General features: G+C 29.6%; 2 protein-coding genes across 2 annotated transcripts in view; one reads left to right on the forward strand and one right to left on the reverse strand.

The window, feature by feature from the left end:
- Nucleotides 1-18,221, forward strand: part of LOC111632063 (putative leucine-rich repeat-containing protein DDB_G0290503) — a 67,877-nt gene that overhangs the window by 18,674 nt on the left and 30,982 nt on the right. The window contains exon 4 of the mRNA XM_023376419.1: nt 15,760-15,890. Within this exon, the coding sequence (XP_023232187.1) occupies nt 15,760-15,890 (131 nt within the window). The remainder of the gene's footprint in view (nt 1-15,759; nt 15,891-18,221) is intronic.
- On the reverse strand, nt 11,772-13,155 carry LOC111632057 (ankyrin repeat and MYND domain-containing protein 2-like). Its single transcript, XM_023376413.1, has one exon. It carries the CDS (start codon nt 13,096-13,098, stop codon nt 11,866-11,868), a length of 1,233 nt encoding a protein of 410 aa, XP_023232181.1. The 5' UTR covers nt 13,099-13,155; the 3' UTR covers nt 11,772-11,865.

Genomic DNA, 18,221 nt, shown 5'->3' on the forward strand with positions numbered 1-18,221 from the left:
ACTCGAAGTATGTTTCTTGTGTCCAGTTTATGCCGTTGTTCCATCGTCTATTAAAAGTCGCACAAACCCGAGACAAATACACCATAGTAAATAAAATGGAAATAATTTAATGTTCCTTGGGCGGCCCGGTACCATTTGTTCCACGGACCGGTACCGGTCCGCGGCCCGGGGGTTGGGGACCACTGACCTTGAGAACATCTGGTGTCGGATTTCCCGGGACATTCTCATAGACGTCTCGGGAGGACAAGAGTTTAAAGTAGGGTGAATACTAGCTGGCAGTATATTTTTAAATATTTTTAAAAAATTAAAATTTTAATTGCGATTTCTGACCCCCCCGATTTAATTAAACTTATTTATTAATTAAAAAAATTAAAAAACTATTGGAGGTCGTTTTTGACATCAGAAAGTAGCTTTAAATAACTTTACTGAAGTCAAATCCGTGCACTACAACTTTAGAACGATTAATTAATTTTGATTAAAAAATCGCATTAAAAAACAATTAAGCGTTAATTGCGTGTCATTAAAGGTTGATTAAAATCGCAATAAAATTTTTTCGCATGGGTAAAAATTTTTGAAAAAATTTGGAGACCTAAAAAACATTCCAAAAATTCAAAAAAAAAAAAAATTTCAAAAGTGGCCTTAACGACCGAGTTTTTCGTAACGCTATGTAACTTGCCCGAGATATCTCGGGCTTGGGGCTTAAGTGTATTGTCTTCAGAAACTTTGATTTTTGACCAATACTAAAAATCCCAAGTTTGTTTGTATGGTGAGTGTTTTTAGAAATTGTGCAACATTACATTTTCTTTGAGTTCATCATTGCCAGATGGATGAAAATTTTGATGAAAGCTTCAAATTTGTGATTAAGTTATAAAAAATGAATTTCTTTCTAAAAAAATTGCCATATATGAAAGGTTTTTATATCAAAATATCATACTAAATTATAAAAACCAACATTCTGTAAAATTCTGGATGATTTCCAAAGAACCTATTTTTACTTGAAAAAAGAAAGAAAAAAATGACATTGGAGGAGAAAATTTTTTTAATCCAAAAGTGATGGCCTGAAATTTTGCATCCAGAATAAATGCCATACTTGTTTCAACTTAGTTACATTACTACTGCTGGAGACACTTTGCATACTACATGTTATAGCCCATGTAAATATTACTTATAAACCATACGATCACATAAATAATCAGACTATAATTCCACCAATTTTAATAATTAATACAAAGTAATTTGCAAATTACTTTGTATTAATTATTAAAGTTAGCGGAATTATAGCCTTATTATTTAGGCGATTGTTTGGTGATATACACATTGGGTTTTGGGATGTTTGTTACACTTATATGTAATTACTTATAAAATCAAAACTTTTGGTGAGTCTAGGAATGACCTTTCAAGTTCATATCCTGCTTTAAAGTTTTCTTTTTACTTCTTCCACTTTAGCCTCAATAAAGCATGTTATTTCTCATGAATTGCATTCTGACTCAGGATTTTTGTTTTTTATTCTTATAGATACAGTTTACAATCCTAAACAATTGAACCCCATTATGTTTCTCAATTGCATGTTTTTCACATCATTCTAAAACAATTCAGTTATACATTTTTCTTTTATATGAGTGCTATTTTTAAAAAAGGTCTGGTCCGTTTGTGAATGAGAGTGAGAATGACATGCGATTGCAGCAGTGTGCATGAGTATCTGCTTTCACCATGCTTTGCGCTAGTTTAGATGCCATTTGCAGCTGTGTTGTCTGTCTGTGTGCTGAACTGTAGAAGTTTTTAATGTTTAAGAAAATTGAGTCGCCCACTGACTGTAAGATACGATCTGTTATTTGATTTCAGCATGAAAGATCATGGTAACTGTCTTTTGGGACAGGAAAAGGACTCTGTTAGTGGATTTTATGCCAAGAGATACAACAATCAATTCTGATGCTTATTGTGACCTTCAGAAAACTTTGCCGTGCCATACAAGACAAGCGGCATGGCCTAATGTCTTCTGGCGGCAGGTGGCAGATTTCTTTGAAGTCAGAATTAAAAAAAATTTTGAGCAGTATGACAAATGTTTGAACAAAACTGGAAATTATGTAGAAAAGTAGTTAAAAGTATGTAGAATATGGGAAAAAATATATTTTAATGATATTTTCAGTATTTTTCTTCTTATTAAAAAATGGACCTTATTTAAAAAATAGCCCTCGTACATCATATTTTTCAGTACTACAGCACTTTTTCCACTTATATATACTTTTGCTAGTGATAAATTTAGCTTATCAACTGAATAACTGTGTTCAATATAATGACTATCTATAGTCAATATTTATGAGTAATAATATTAAATGTTTTTGTGTTACTAATATCATAAATATGAGGATAAATAAAGTAAGTTAAAAATACAACTGAGACTGATAGTAAATGATTTTTATAAACAGATATTATTATCTCTTAGTTTAAACTATTGGTCTATTAGTAGTTTCCACCTTCAGTTTGAATTAAATGATGTAAAGAAGTCATCTCATTTCTATTAATCAATTTTATTAAGCAAATAAAGATTGTTTTTCAGTTCTCATTCATTTGTAATGTTTGCTGTTGAGGTGAGCTAACTTTAGAATGAGTTTTCATTCTTTCATGTGACTAGAATTTTGGCAGGAGGAGACAACTGATATCATGTACTGTAGCAATATGTGATTTTACTGATTGTACCAGTGTGTGTAAAAACAAGAAACAAGCAAAACTTTGTCAACTTTTAAAGAGTACATGGCTTAATTTTACAGTTTTATTCTTCCCTTTATATGTTGTTTAAATGTATTACACATATAGTAAATTAAAACTTTGTTGTTAAAAATTATATTTTCAAAATCAGCTATACAGTGTAATTTGTACAGTACTATACTTTTGTGATGACTACATTCACTCTGAAAAAATTCAAACGTTGTTTCACTTGTACATTTTTCTTGATATTTTTTCAGTTTCCTTGAAAAATGAATAAATCGGTGTGACTGTAGGCTAATGTTATTTTCATTGATACAAAAGTTTTCTAACATTATAAATGATATTATGCTGACAATATATCTTGCATTATATAAGTATTTTTAGCTACTTTTTGTAAAAAGGAAAATATCAGATTTAAAGTGTTTTAAAATTTTAATTTGTTTCTTTATCTTTAAATATTCATACATTGTAGTGAGTTAGCCAATATTATAATAGCAATTTTTGGGAAAAGATGCATTCCTGGATATATAATTCCTTTTGGATTCTTTGTTTATGTAGCAGTTATGTATAACTCTTGCAAGATCTGATGGCTTTTGTTAGAGATTAAACATTTATATTTTGGCAAGATTTTGTATACTTTATACCAAATAACCATTTTTTTTATCTTGTATATCAGACACACCTTATTACTGAGAAACTTTGTTTATTAAGTTGAACAAATGTTTTCAACCCACTCAATGGGTCATCATCAGGTTATTGATGCTATACAAACCTTTGTTTACAATTGTTCTTATTGAATCACTAAGGAATTTGAATTAAAAATGTTTCGAACATTATGTTAAATACAAAATAAACAAAATAGAAACTATCTCAATAGTCCATTAAATACTGAAATTGAACTAATCTAACTGTAATAAAATAAGATACAATAAATAAATAAAATACAAGTATAAATATAACAACATAGAATTTTCACAACGACCGCATGCTCCGCATTAAATTATGAGCTCTCTTTGCTTATGTACTTCCAAGCTGAAGGTAAAATTGTGGCATCCTTATAGTTCAAACATTTTTCAGTTAGGATAGATTTATAGATTTTGCACTTTTCCAATGTTAATGCCAGAGATGGTGAATGCAATGGTACAATAATTTTGGCTTTTGCCGACTATGGACCATATTTAGTTGGTTTCTATTTTGTTTATTTTGAATTTAACATAATGTTTGAAACATTTTTAATTCAAATTCCTTAGTGATTTGATAAGAACAATTGTAAACAAACTAATGTAAAGGTTTGTATAGCATCAATAACCTGATGATGACCCATTGAGTGAGTTGAAAACGTTTGTTCAACGTAATAAACAAAGTCTCTCAGTAATAAGGTGTCTTTGATATACAATATGCAAAGAATCTGAGTATGGATTAAAGTAAAACATTTTCTTATCATTTTATTATGTATATAATATTGAATAGTTTGCTTAAANTAAAATGACATTATATTTCACATGGAGACTTCTGTGATGATAAAATTTTATTTTAGTTACAAAAGTATACACTAGAGCAGTAATGCTACAGTAGATGCACTGCAATACTGTAGCATTTAATTCAAAATGTCTCAAAATTTACAATACACATGGTATGCTGTGTAGTTACACAAAAATTCATACATTAAGCATGCTGTTGTGTAACCAAACAGTGCATTGGAAGTTTTGAGATATTTTGAGTTACCCACTATGGTGTTGCAGCACCATTTATTGCCCTAATAGATATTTTTGCAACACTTTGTTTCAAATAAAATGCCATCATTACAGAAGTCTCCATGTGAAATATGTCATTACGCTGATCAGTTCCAAAATTATCTTTTTAAAATGTGAATTTTAATTATAAATACCATGTAGGGTCAATGTGGGTAAATATGAGAGTCTGAAAAATTGGAAAATATGAGACAGTTGTGAAACTTGACTTAATGTATGTTTGATCTGTCCTGTACTAATACAATGTTAAGTTTATTTAGTGTTTTTAACAACTTTTCTGAATGAAAATAAATGACTGGTTTCATTGAATCTTTTTAATTTTTAAGAAACACTACAAAAATATGTACAAAAACTTTTCTGTCAGTTCAACTAACTTTTGCTCTGTATATGTCTTCAAAAGACATGGATATTTAATTAGAAATTTTATAAATGCAGCTTTCAGTTGCTAGTTGTTTTTATTGCATATATCATCTTTTGTCTGAGTTTTGTGCATTTCAAAATGAGATAGAAAATGACACACACCATAGGTAAAAATGAGACAACAGATTTTATTTACCTGTCATTAATTTCCATGAAACTTTTTTTATTTAAGTTCAGCCTGTTAATATTTTTGAAATGTAATAGGTCTACACCTAATTTAACCTTACACAAAAACAGCAGAACTATAGTTTTATTTTCTTCATTATTTTTATTCCATACTAATTAAATAAATAATCAATTGTTCCTAAAGTGTTTTATTTTGGTGTAGACCTATTTTATTTAGACTAGGCTAGTAATGTAAATTTTCTTTAATTAGTGGTAGGCTTATTACTTTTTCTATGTTAATATCTCTTTTAATAGGCCATTATTTTTAACAGGCCATTGAATAAAGGTTTATGTGTTTACTATTAATAATTATGAGGAGCTAGCCAGGGATACAGAGTAATTAAGACTCATGTACCACTTATTTGGCAGCTATCTGTTTGAATAGCCCTTGGGTTGTCTAAAAGAATGGCTTTCTATCAAAGAAATCAAGTGCTGAGGGACTTACAGTTTGAAGTAAAACAAAAGCGGAATTAGATGATCGCATAATCACCCTTTTCCTTATCAGGATTCCTGACACCAGTTAATCACTTTTATTACACGCGGATTAACACACATTATCCCTAACTTGTGAGTATGAGAACGTAGGTAACTTGAATAGGAATGAATATGAATAGCTAACATTAACCAGACCATATTTAAAGTAAACATTTAATAAATCAAAAATATCAAAAGTATACAAATGAATGAAAACAAATCATCCTTAAACCTAAATCTAAATAACTAACTTAACCTAATCTTATTTTAAACCTGATGCGTGAGAGAGAGTTCACATTGATCTAACGATTATCATATTACCTTCTCAGTTCTTTCAATATTTCATTGTATGAGAATCTTCTTTAATTATGGATATTCTTCTTATATTTTTTTATGGCACTTTCCTTAAATAAGTTTTCTTATGACAATCTTGTCGATACTTCATATGGAGGACTCTGTATATGACTTTCAATTAACGAATTTGTATGACAGACTTGTATGACAGACTTTCTTCTTGTAGCAAAACCTCTTTCGATGGACTGTCCTATATCATATGGCTAGTTCTTTCAATGACTTTACGGGATTCATGTGGTGATATCTCTTTCGACGAACTGCCCCGAATGGCAGGAAAATGTCCCTTTTATATCGGCCCTGTCTGATGGCCAAGTAGTGTGTGCAAAAGCTTGACTCATCTCATGAGTCGGCCGTGGAAACGAAATCAACTTCCTTTCTAAAATTGAAAGTTTCTTTTGACATCCGTTTTTGTAAAATTCTTGGAAGTTTAAAATATTATTTTCTATTAATTTTCTTTAAAATTGCCTTCCTCCTTCTGAATCTCACATAATTCATTATAGGAGAGGAGAAAGGGAAGTAGTTTATCTTCTGCTGAAGGAGGACACAGACACAGTGCATGTGAAATATTTGTGAAAAAAGTGTATTTGTGTATTTACTAATTTGCATTATACTATGTTTTTCCTTTTCCTTCCTTTCCTTTTTTCCTTTCCTATAGCCTACTGAATTATTGACCAAGTTTAGTTATCATTTTATTCTTTAAACATTTAATTTAGGTCTAAACCTTATGTATTTACTATTAGTGATATAAAATAGTTGGAATTGTAATAATATACTTTGTTCAAAAAGGTTAATAAAATCACTTTGGTCTAGGCCTATGTCTTTAAAACTTTGTTTTATTTTACACTTTTATATTGTACACAGCTACAGAGTAATTTTTAATAATGAATATTTAATCTTATCTACTTACTTCAATTAAAAAATTTCATATGAAAATGTCAAGAAAATAAGCTGTACAAAAATTAATTTTTAAAAATTATATATCTTGGGAAATAAATATCATGGAGCAATGTTTTATACAAAAATGTCTTGCATTTAACCTGCAGTACCTGATTATTAACCTGCCTGTTGGAATAGGCAAGTCCTTATGGTGATGTAATAGGTGTCTCATATTTTAGCTTTTGAAGGTAAAATATGAGACAGGAAAAAATTTTTTGCTCAATATTTTTCATACATACATAAAAAAATGAATACTCTATTAGATTTTAATACTAAAATCATAAATTCTGTATATAGAGTCAATGTAGACACTTTTCAAAACTTTTGTGTAAACCTTGTGTAAATCTTAATTTTACAAAGAGAAATACAATCATGACAAGGTGTAAACCTTGTCATGTATTTCTCTTTGTAAAATTAATATTAGTTTACATAATCTTAGTTTTTAATATGAAACTTATATGTTGCCATGATACAAATGAAAAAGTGTTTATTCATCTTTTCTTGTACAGTATAAATTGAAATTCTAGAAAAATTTTTTCTAGAATTTTCTTCTAGAAAAATGTTACAAAGGAAATGGAATAGTAGTAGAATTTGTTGTTATAATTCTTGCAAAGGGAAATCAAAAATAAATGTAACTTGGCCAAAACACAATGCAGTGAAAGGTAGCAAATATGCTACTAATGTTTTACACCACATATAAGTTTGCATAGACTATCAGTTTAGAAACATGAGTATTCAAGATTAAGAAAGAATATTTATTTATCCAATTTTTACAGGTATCTTATCAGCATTTGATAACTGCCTACTACTGCCATTTGATAACAAACTCTGAAATATTAAAATGAATGTGTAACACACATAACATAATATAAAAAAATAATAAAAATAGAGTGTATTATAAAAATAAAGCAAAGATAGTATAAAAATAGGACAAAAACAATACATTATAAATTATGGTATAAATATTTTTACATGGTTGTTTATATTTACAAAATTATAGATTCAGTACATCCTCAAGTCCCTCCATTCAAATTACAGTGCAATAAAATAAAAGGTTCTCTGTGAGAGGTTTAAGTGAAAAGCAGCGATATATAAGCAACTGGAATTGTATGTAGCTCTAGCCATGACATGGAGACAAAGTTTTTCTGATTTGATAAGCCATTAAAAAATTTAAAATATAAAATTCTGTCAAAGTAAGTTCTATAGTATAAGCCAGGGAGACCCAATCTAATGTGAACAATGTTAGCAGAGTTAGTAAACAGAAAATGAGTTAAAGTATTTAGCAGTAAATTTATTTGACTTAATGTCCTTAACTGGTATTTTATTCTAAAATTATCAACATGGATTTATGGGATTAATAGGACTTTTACACTGGTGCAGAGCCGGCCCTACCATAGGGCGAACAGAGCAGCCGCTCCAGGCGCTAAATCCTAGGGGGCGCCTCAGTGGTAAAAAAAGTAAAGAAAAAAAAATATATTTTTTTTTCACTTTTCGATATTTTAATTGCAAACGTGTGGTCAGTATGTGAATGGCCTTATCTGTTGAGACGCGCGTGGGCGGGGTTCCACCCCCGGGCGCCATAATAGAATCTCGCTCCATCCTAAAACTTGCCTCGGGCCGGCACTGCACTGGTGTATTGGCTATTAACAAAAGGAAGAGTTCTTAATCAGAAAATCAAAAAATATTTTTTTACCTGCAGTAGTTTTCCTGACAAGTTTAGAATAAAATATTTAGCAAAGTTGTAGACTATATTGGTATGCAATGATTAATGGTTGATTGGAAGTTGGTAAAGAAAAAAAACATAGAATGGAGAATGGATTTGTTATGATCAGATATGTTCATTGGATGAATTAAATTAATTTTTTTTTCTTTTATGTTCAACTGAATGTTAAACTGTTTATTATGGATATATTTTTATGATGTATTATCTTATTTACCTTGTATTTAACTAATAATTATATAATAATGACAAATATTATATTTCAGTGACCATTTACTCTATGAGTAGAGCTAGGCCATCTAGACACTAAAAATTGTATACAGTAGTTATAAAAATCATAACTTATATGATTTTTAGCCCATGGCAAATTGCCATACAAATTTGATAACATCTTATTTAAGGCATTGTACTTTGGTGATGCAGAAGTGCACCTCAGTATTCCCTATTCATAGCATATGTCACTATCTACATTTGAAATGATTTTCAGGTTTCTAACCATTTCATTGTTTCTGAGCTTTGAATTGGGTAATATTGTATCTTTGGTGTACTTGCTGCTATGTGCTTTGTGATGTAAATATAATTTGCATTTACTTTTTTATTTATTTTTTAAATGCATTTGAAAGAGTAGTTTACGTTTTGCATATCCATTGCATAAATATCTTTGTTTAATAATGTTGTAGGTTTCAATAAATTCTTAGACTTATATTTTGAAAAGTCTGGCTTAAATTTTCATTATACTTCTAGCTTCTTATAGAACTTTGACCCAGCAGTCGGATTGTGCTTTAGAACAACTTGTGAGAGAATTAATAGAAAAAAAGAGAAGAGCCAGATTATCACACTAAAACTGAGAAAAGAATGTGGTAAAAATGTCTGCAAGAAAGTCATGTAATCATTGTATGTGCTATGTGTGACAGTGAGCAACAGATGGAGGTGGAGTAGATTAGTTTTAATCATCTAGATGATTAAAACTAAGCTACTCCGCCTCCATCTGTCATCTAGATGCTTTATTACTACATTTGTTCAATAAAAAGTTCTAAGATTAAGTCCATCTTTTATTCTTATTTTCAAAAAAAAATTAAATATTGGAGGATATGAAGTAATATTACATATGCAGTGTAACAACTCCAATATTCTCTCTCATGAAACTATAAAAGGCAAATCTACCAAAGAATTAATATGAAAATACTTAACAGTAATATTATACTTCTTAAATTTTGGTTTGATTAATTTTATAAGTTTAATTGTTTTTTAAATAATCCTTGAAAAATTATTTCAAAATATTCATACTGTAGAAATTGAATTAATATATCACATAATGAATTTTTTGAAAAGTACAGAAATATACAAAAATATCTTGGTTAGTGCAATTAATGCAATCCAGTAAATTACTTCAATGATTGAATATTATTTAATAGGAAAAATGATGATTTATTTGACCCAGGAAAAGGAACTTTTTCATTTAAAATATAATTAGAACTGACTTAATAATAGGTCATAAAGTCTATTTGAATGAGGATTGAACATCAGGAAACCATTGGACAATTAACATGAAAGTTCCAATTTGAATTTAAAAAGATAGGTGAGGAATTCAAGATAGAAGTAGAATTTGGTGAATTTGGAGCATTGAAAGTTTTGTTTTGACTTGGAAGACAGATGAGATGCAACCAACAGCACTTAGGTTAGAGTTTTACAAAATATTTTGTAAAACTCTAATAGATTTTGTAAAACAGATAGCTAATTTATGTCATAAAATCAACACAAAAAATCTACAAGACAATGAAATAAAAAGATGAATTGTGATTAATGATATGAACAAAATGACATGTTTTGTTTGCATTATTATTCATTATTGAAGTGCATGTAAAAATGTAAGATTTTTTAAACAAAAAAAATGGATGTGAATGAATCTTATAATTTTAGATATAACATAAGTGCAAACTAAAAATTTATGCACATAGACAAAACAATTTGTCTGAACAAAATCACTCAAATGTCAATTAATTACAAACCATTTATCAAAAGCAAAGATCATAAATAGGGATACTAGATTTGTAAATAAAAAGTTTTGTATCTACTGTAAATTTTAAATATATAATACTGAAAAAATTACAATCAATAGATAAATTTACAATTTCTAATATACAATTATTTATAATGGTAATACAGAATTCTGATCATGTCATTATATTGAATAAAAATATTTTACGTTAGATTGAAAGGATTTCAGAATGAAACTTTTTGCAATTGAAGCATTTGATTTTATTTGACTAGAAATTAAACTTTGATACATGCAAATTTATGCACACAAAAATATATATTGTTTTAGATAACACAGTAAAATGTTAGATATCATAGAAGAAAGTTTACATTTAATAAATTATGATTACATTGTGATTCTGATTACTACTAAAACATAAATGATAGCTTACTTTTGTTGTAGTATATCATATGTACAATGCATTCATTACCAAATAAAATTTTTATTGCATTCACACACTAATATTGAATATAGACAATTATACATTATATATATGTAAGTGTACATGCATATATACAGTCAAACCTTGATATGGCATCATTGTAGATAGGACTATTTGCATAAAATGCCAATGAATATTTGTGAATGAATCTTCCCCATAAATATTAGTAAACCTTTATCTGTAAATTAAATGTATAATTTTTGCATTGCAAATAACATATCACTAGATCACACAATTTTTACTCTCTCAAACTTATGTAATACTCAACTACAATTATTATTTCAGGTACTTCAGTTTAGCATCACATTTTTTTAATGCCAATTTCAAACAGAAACAAATGGTAACACTAAATCAAAATTTGACTATATAATTACATATACATACACATATTGATAATTTTGGGAATGTGACAGCTCCACATTTAACTAATCATTTTATCCAAATATTCATATATTTGGATAAAATGATTAGTTACTTCTGATATTCACAATTTTCCAAATCTTGATATTGAAAATTTTGGATCATTTATATAAATTACGTTCTTTGTCTGATTCATTACGTTTCAAGTTCTGTATGTTTGACAGTATTTAAAATTTTTGGGCACTACTAATTTACAAAACAATTTTAAATTAATTTTAAACATCAATTCATTAAAATTACAATTTAGTTAATTTTATATGTGTTTTAAAATAGTAAATTTTCAACATTTACTTATTTATTAATTTTAACTATTAATACAACAAATTAATATTGACATAAATACAACTTTTTAAAATATTAACTTTTGAAGTTTATATTTTTTTATTTCTACAATGAGTATAGTTTTTTTTTTACAGGATTTAAATTTAGTTAAATTTTATCAATTTGTTACATTACAGTTATCATCATCCACTTTTGGTGAAATTTTTTCACCTTCATCTCCATTTGGTTTAATTTCTGCATTATCTGTTATCTTTACTGATTTCATTTCTTCAGTCATTTTTTGTTCTTTTTCATATTCTGCTGCCAATTTTTTACAGAAATTTTTGTGTGTTATCCAATGAAGTTTTTGGCAGGTTTGATTGCAGTAAGAAGCTTTTTTACATGCAGAACAACGTCTTTGAGGCTTTGGCTCACCACAAGTCAAGCAAACAGAATCATTATCGCAACCTTTTTGCCCTCTTACTGCATTTAATAAAATAGATATAGCACTAGGTTCATCACCAATTTTAACTGGTGCCAAAGTACAAACAAGCTGTTGCAAAAGTGCACATTCTCTATAAGGAAATTCCTGAAGACACTGACGTAAAAATTTTTCTAATTGAACAAGAAATCCGTCTTCTTCCCTACCTTTCAACCAGATTTTCATTAATCGCTCTAATATCTGATGACTATCTTTACCTTCCTTAAGTTTCTCTTTATAAAATTTTTCAACGTATCTCACAACAAATGACAAATGATGAAACTTCAATGCCAGCAATTCATTTGTATCCGTTTTCTTCATTTCTTTTTCGCATAAGGATTCCAAAACTCTAGTAGCCTTTCTCTCTTCCAACAGAGAGATATTATCATGCAAATACATAACCAATCGCACCGGATGGATATTGGTCTGAATGACCAATTTATACAACGGATTGACTAGATGCGGAGGTAGCATAGGTTCAGTCTCGAGACCATGAATTTTAGTGTAGTAATCAATTTGCTCTTTAGGAATAAAGTTGCTGATGATGCTGACCACATCATGATTTCCTACAAAAGCTGCCATTTGAGAAGCCGTTCTACCAACTGAATTAACAGTTGTGGTAGAAGCACCATTTTCTAACAACAGACTGACAACATCTAATTTACCAGCCAAACTTGCAAACATTAATGTAGAATATCCAGAATTATGATAATTAGCATTGACATCCGCACCTCGATCGAGCAGTAATTGACACATTTCGTAATTTCCGCGAAACGCTGCATGTTGCAACGGCGTCATTCCTTGTTCATCTAAACAATCTATCTTTATATCTTGATCGTTTAATAATTGCTTTATTTCTTCCACTGAATTAGCTTCAATTAGCGTGTAGATTCTCTTCTCTTTTTCGTTTAATTGCGTTTTAGAAGACATTTCTTTGCGTTTTATTCATACAGTGAAAATGGAAGAACATTAACGTCCGAAACGTTTGACGCGTTGCCACAAAGCACATAATAAATATTTCAAAGTTAGTTTTTAACTTTAATACCAATTCAATCACTAAATTATTTATTCAAATGATTAAATAAATTCAAAATATATTTTAAAATCGGACTAAATGTATAAATTAATTTGTTATAACCATATAAAATTGACGGGCGGGTGGTTGAGCGTTAAAAAAAAAGCCTTAGTGAATTGAATAAATTCTAAACGATGCTGTCAAAATAAGAAATTAATAATTTTAAAAAGTATTTTTAAATATATGATTTTGATAATATGAGTAATAATACAGAAATCCCTCTCTCACGGATGGCAGAGAAAATTTTTTCCAGGAATTTTTCCGGGGTAGTCTGTCCGTATATGTCGGGCCCCGTCCCTCACCATCCGGACGCCCCATTGTGGGCCTGGCCGATCCCATAATGGGCTTGCTAAAAAGAGTTCCTCTTCGTGCTCCTCAGGGAGGAAAGAGTTTAAAAAATCCCTCTCTCGCGTAATATGAAACAAAAATAAAACATTATGCTAAACTGTCGAAAAATCCATTTTAGAAAAATCATCCTTTTTCTTCCTATTTTCTCCTTGTCACATTTTGTTACCAAGTTTTGGACACCGCCAAATGTCCCAATGTCACACTTGATCTGCCACCCTGATATTAAAATCAAGAATTGCTATAAAACATCTATAGTAGATTAATTTACTCACATTTCCTTGCCAAGGCAAGACTAATTTTAAAAATGTGCCAAAAAATGAAATTCATTGATTTACCGCAGACATGTCTGATGACGTTTTACGAAGTAATTCCTAGACAAGTTTATGTTATATATCAGTATATATTTCAGCGTTATCTTTTTCTATAAACTGTATCTGTAAAGGTTAAATTGCTGTCATTATCCTTTCATATTAAAAGTTCTACTAGTAAGCTTCCAACTGAGCATACTGTTTTTAGTACAGCACTTCAACTAAAGTGCAAATAAGCAAGAACTGTATGATCATTGATCAAAATGTTCTGCATAATGATTTTGAAAAACGACCGGATGGACGAGCAGTTAGGGTGGAGACCTACCGGTCTGAGGGACCCGCGATTAATGAGATCCGGACGGGTCGAACAAACTAGGAATTTTTCGGGGAGTGGCCCGTCCGGGTATATGGAGCCCCGTTTTTCATCACCCTTGCTCTCATAGTGGGCTTGGCCAACCCTATAATAGGCTTGCTAAAAAAAAGCCTTCTTACTGCCCACATCCGGATAATTTAAGTGTCCACAGGCATAGAGTGAGAAGTGTTAAAAAAAGACTAATACAGTATTATATTCTGTTCAGTGTAATGAATTTTAATGCTGACATTTTTATAACATTCAAATATCTTTATTTTTCTGTTGATATTATCGTTTATTAAAATTTTAAAAAAATTCTTAAAATATTGAAATGGCAACACTTATTGTAGGAGGTGCGATGCAAATCATATCAGTATGGGATAGAAGTGGTGTTTGTATTTTGATTTAAAACAATTTTTCTTTTTCCAAAGCTAAACGTTATGCTCATTTCCAGATAAAGTAATTATGGAACCATTTAACCAAATAGCAGAAGGTAAAACAAATGTAATTTTTGAATATTTTTTTAATTACATTTTTGATTTTCGAGAAAGGAAACACGCTTGATAATGATCAAGCGTGTTTCCTTCTCAAATTGCATAGTCAAGTCTGATAGTTAACGTCGATTATCTATAGAATATTCTGATCTTAAGTGAGGTCTGATTTCGTAAGCATTGGTGCAAGTGTACGGTAAAAGTTTATCCTTACTTCATGGGCTCTTTTTTTCTAATTTTGCTCTCTTTGGACATTTCTCTGTTTGAAGTGTAATGATTTTGTTTGATCGTTACTTGATGACAGAGCATGAGTAGGATGTTATGATACTAATCATGAATAGTTATGAAAGAAGAAATTAATTTTTTATGCCAGATTCTTATCATATAAAAGTTTAAAAGCACTGTCTATTAATGTTAATAAGGTTTGGTAGAAGTGCATCTAGGTAGCCCCAATGGCGGTACTTCCAAGACTGTGGCATTTAATTAGTGGGTGATCGGTTAATGAACAAATCGGATAACAAACACTTTCGCGAAAGATTTTTATGTTCGGACAATGAACACCTCACAGAACAAACACAAGAAGAAGTGAGGTAAAACAATTGGTCTTCCCTTGTCTTCAGGCAACAATTGGAAACTTTTCAGAGCATGAGAGACGTTGATATCAATGCTCAACCTGATATATACTGATCGGATAGTATTCCTCTAAACTTTGAAATTCTCCCTTGTAATTCCAGTCTTTTATTTTTCTGACAGAAACGATTCTTTTATAGTATTAGTGAGACTGTTGGACAAACACGCATCAAGTTTTGCATCGGTTTTTATTTTCAAAAGGTGAGAGTATAATAGCAAAGGTAGAGGAGAGTGGACAGAAGATGTCTGTTGTTGCTGGGCAGTATGGCTTGAACAGGTCTACAGTAGGCTGCAGTTCAATCTTATCTAAGAAAGATACTGTATAATGAAGAAGACTCAAGCAGCTAAAGGAGTAACAAAAATCACATCTGAGAAATAANAATTCAGATATATCTAGATGAACTTGAGAGTAATGATGAAGTATGCATGTTCCAAACTAATCTTAAAATTGATAACCATATAAATCTTTTGGAAACTTTAACTTCACATAATTTACTAAATCGATGGTATGCTCATTGGTAAGTCTATTAATTAAAATTAATTTACTTTAAACTTTTTCATTTTCTTCATCTAACTTTTGTTTTTCTATTTCCTCTTTTTAATCAATAGAACAAATTCATAAATGCAGGTAACCTATTGGTGTTCCAATTAAGACTATCAAATGGTAAACTCAAGTTTATCTTATAACCAAGTCTGTTTTAATCAGGAGACACAGTTCAGTTGGCAAAAGAAATTTTATTCGCTATGCATTTCCTCTTCAGGATATATAAATATATCTGAAATTTGCAATCTTAAATTGACAAAGTAATAAATACAATAGAAAATTAAAGAACCAACCAGGAACACTCCATTTTTTTTACATATACACTTCTCATTAAAGATGGTAGCTATCATGAGTTCTTTGGTGGTCCTTATCATATTGTGCCTGAAATCAGGCAAAATAATTTGGGCTTGCTTCTATTTTGTCTGTGTTTCTATTCATAATTAACTCTTTGGCCAACATGGTATTTACCTCCCTTTCTGTATATCTTCTTGGTGCTCTTTTAACTATTCTTTGAGAGGATGGCATGTGTTTCCAAAATATAGCCTCATCTGCTGTGTGCACATTCTCAACCAGTACTCTATATACCCTGCTCTTTTGGATGTCTTTTAAAGACTCCTTATAATTCTTAATTTTTTCGTTCTCCAAGCTCATCGCTAGATGTTGTACAACAACCACAACAATCTTTTCTTAGTGATGATCGACCTGTTGATCAGTCTGTTGTATTCCAACTATATAATGCCAGCTTCCATGGTTTGAAGATGTGGCTTCAGTATTTTTGCTACATCAGACTCTGTCACTAATACTCTAACTGCCTCCTTGGGTTTTACTTTTGTTTTTAATAAATGATGTCTCCTCTGTGTAAGGTTCACAAAACTACTGTGTCTTGTCAGCACACAAATGGTTTTGTGCTAAGCTCTTGATAGTACTGATTTCCTCTTCATATGCTTCAGACAAAGAAGCATATGAAGAGGATATGTGGATCATTTTCTTTTCAATTAAACATTTAATCAAAAAGAAAATATAGAAAGGACTCCTTAAAAATCTACAGCAAGGTAATTAATTTTTAATATAATAATATTTTTAATATTACAACGTTAACCATAATAATAATTTATAATGATTATGAGTTAATAATTTTTCATTAATTAATTACTGTATTTTATGGCATATAAGACAGACTTGTTCAAAAAGAGTCTCAAAAAATTGTCTTGCATCTAAGTATGATGTATTTGTCATTCATGTAGTTATTGACAAAAAGATAGTTTTGCCTTGCATCTTATATGTGAAGTCATATAGACTAAATGAATTCCCAAAGTGACCTTCAGTAGACTATAGGTAACTTCTACTTAACCCAAGTCTTGAATAAAAATTTTATTGTTTAATTAAACATATTATTATTATTATTTGTTTTTTTTGTTAGAACTAAGCTGCTTTTTGAATGTATTTAGAATATTTGAATGATAAATTACTTCTTTTAAACTCATGTTTTTCTCTGATAAATAAAAGTATGCATTCTAATTTTCCATTTTTTTAATGAAAATACAATTAAAAAAGTGCCAAAAGTCCAGGTTGACCTAAATACATTAAATACTTTCCTAAATATTTTGTGCTGAAATGAGGGTGTCTTAGACAAATGATCATCATAATGAATCAGGCTACTTTATTGCTACTAATAAATTCTAAGTAATTTGGTACTAGAGGCAGGTATTATGTACCATCTCATATTAAATTTAATAATTATAATTAAATTAATATTTATTAAATAATTTAGAATATTCTGGAAAAAAAATATTGTTTAATAAATATTAATTTAATTATAATTATTAAATTTAATAGGAGATGCCACCTGGCACCTACTTCTAGTGCCAAATTACTTGGAATTTGATAAATGTTAGCAGCAGTAGTGTGGCCCAATTTGATTTCATAGTTGTTTGGCTTCATTCAATATTGTTACTAGCTAATGTAATACCATCAATTAAATTATTGCATTGTGAACTAATAATTTTTTAAAAATTTGAAGCACTGGTTAAGACCAATAACTTATAATATGTTATCAGTCATATGTTGAGGCTACTAGCATGAAAAGAAAGCAATAAAAAAAAGCCTATTTACCTGATGATGATAAAATTTTGATTAAAATAAGTGCATTTTTTGTAATGTATTATAACTTGTGTTTTGAGACCTTTTAATTTTGATAACATTAATCAATTTATAACATTATCTAATGATTACAATAAGCAGAATCTATTGTAATCATATTGAATGGCTTAAAGCAGCGTTTCTCAAAGTGGGCGATAACGCCCCC

The sequence above is a fragment of the Centruroides sculpturatus genome, unplaced genomic scaffold (assembly GCF_000671375.1).
Source record: "Centruroides sculpturatus isolate CEXI.00-Female unplaced genomic scaffold, Cexi_2.0 scaffold707, whole genome shotgun sequence".
Lineage (NCBI taxonomy): Eukaryota > Metazoa > Arthropoda > Arachnida > Scorpiones > Buthidae > Centruroides > Centruroides sculpturatus.

Coding starts and splice junctions, on each gene's coding strand:
- LOC111632057 (XM_023376413.1), bottom strand. CDS start 13,098: ATGTCTTCTAAAACGCAATTAAACGAAAAAGAGAAGAGAATCTACACG.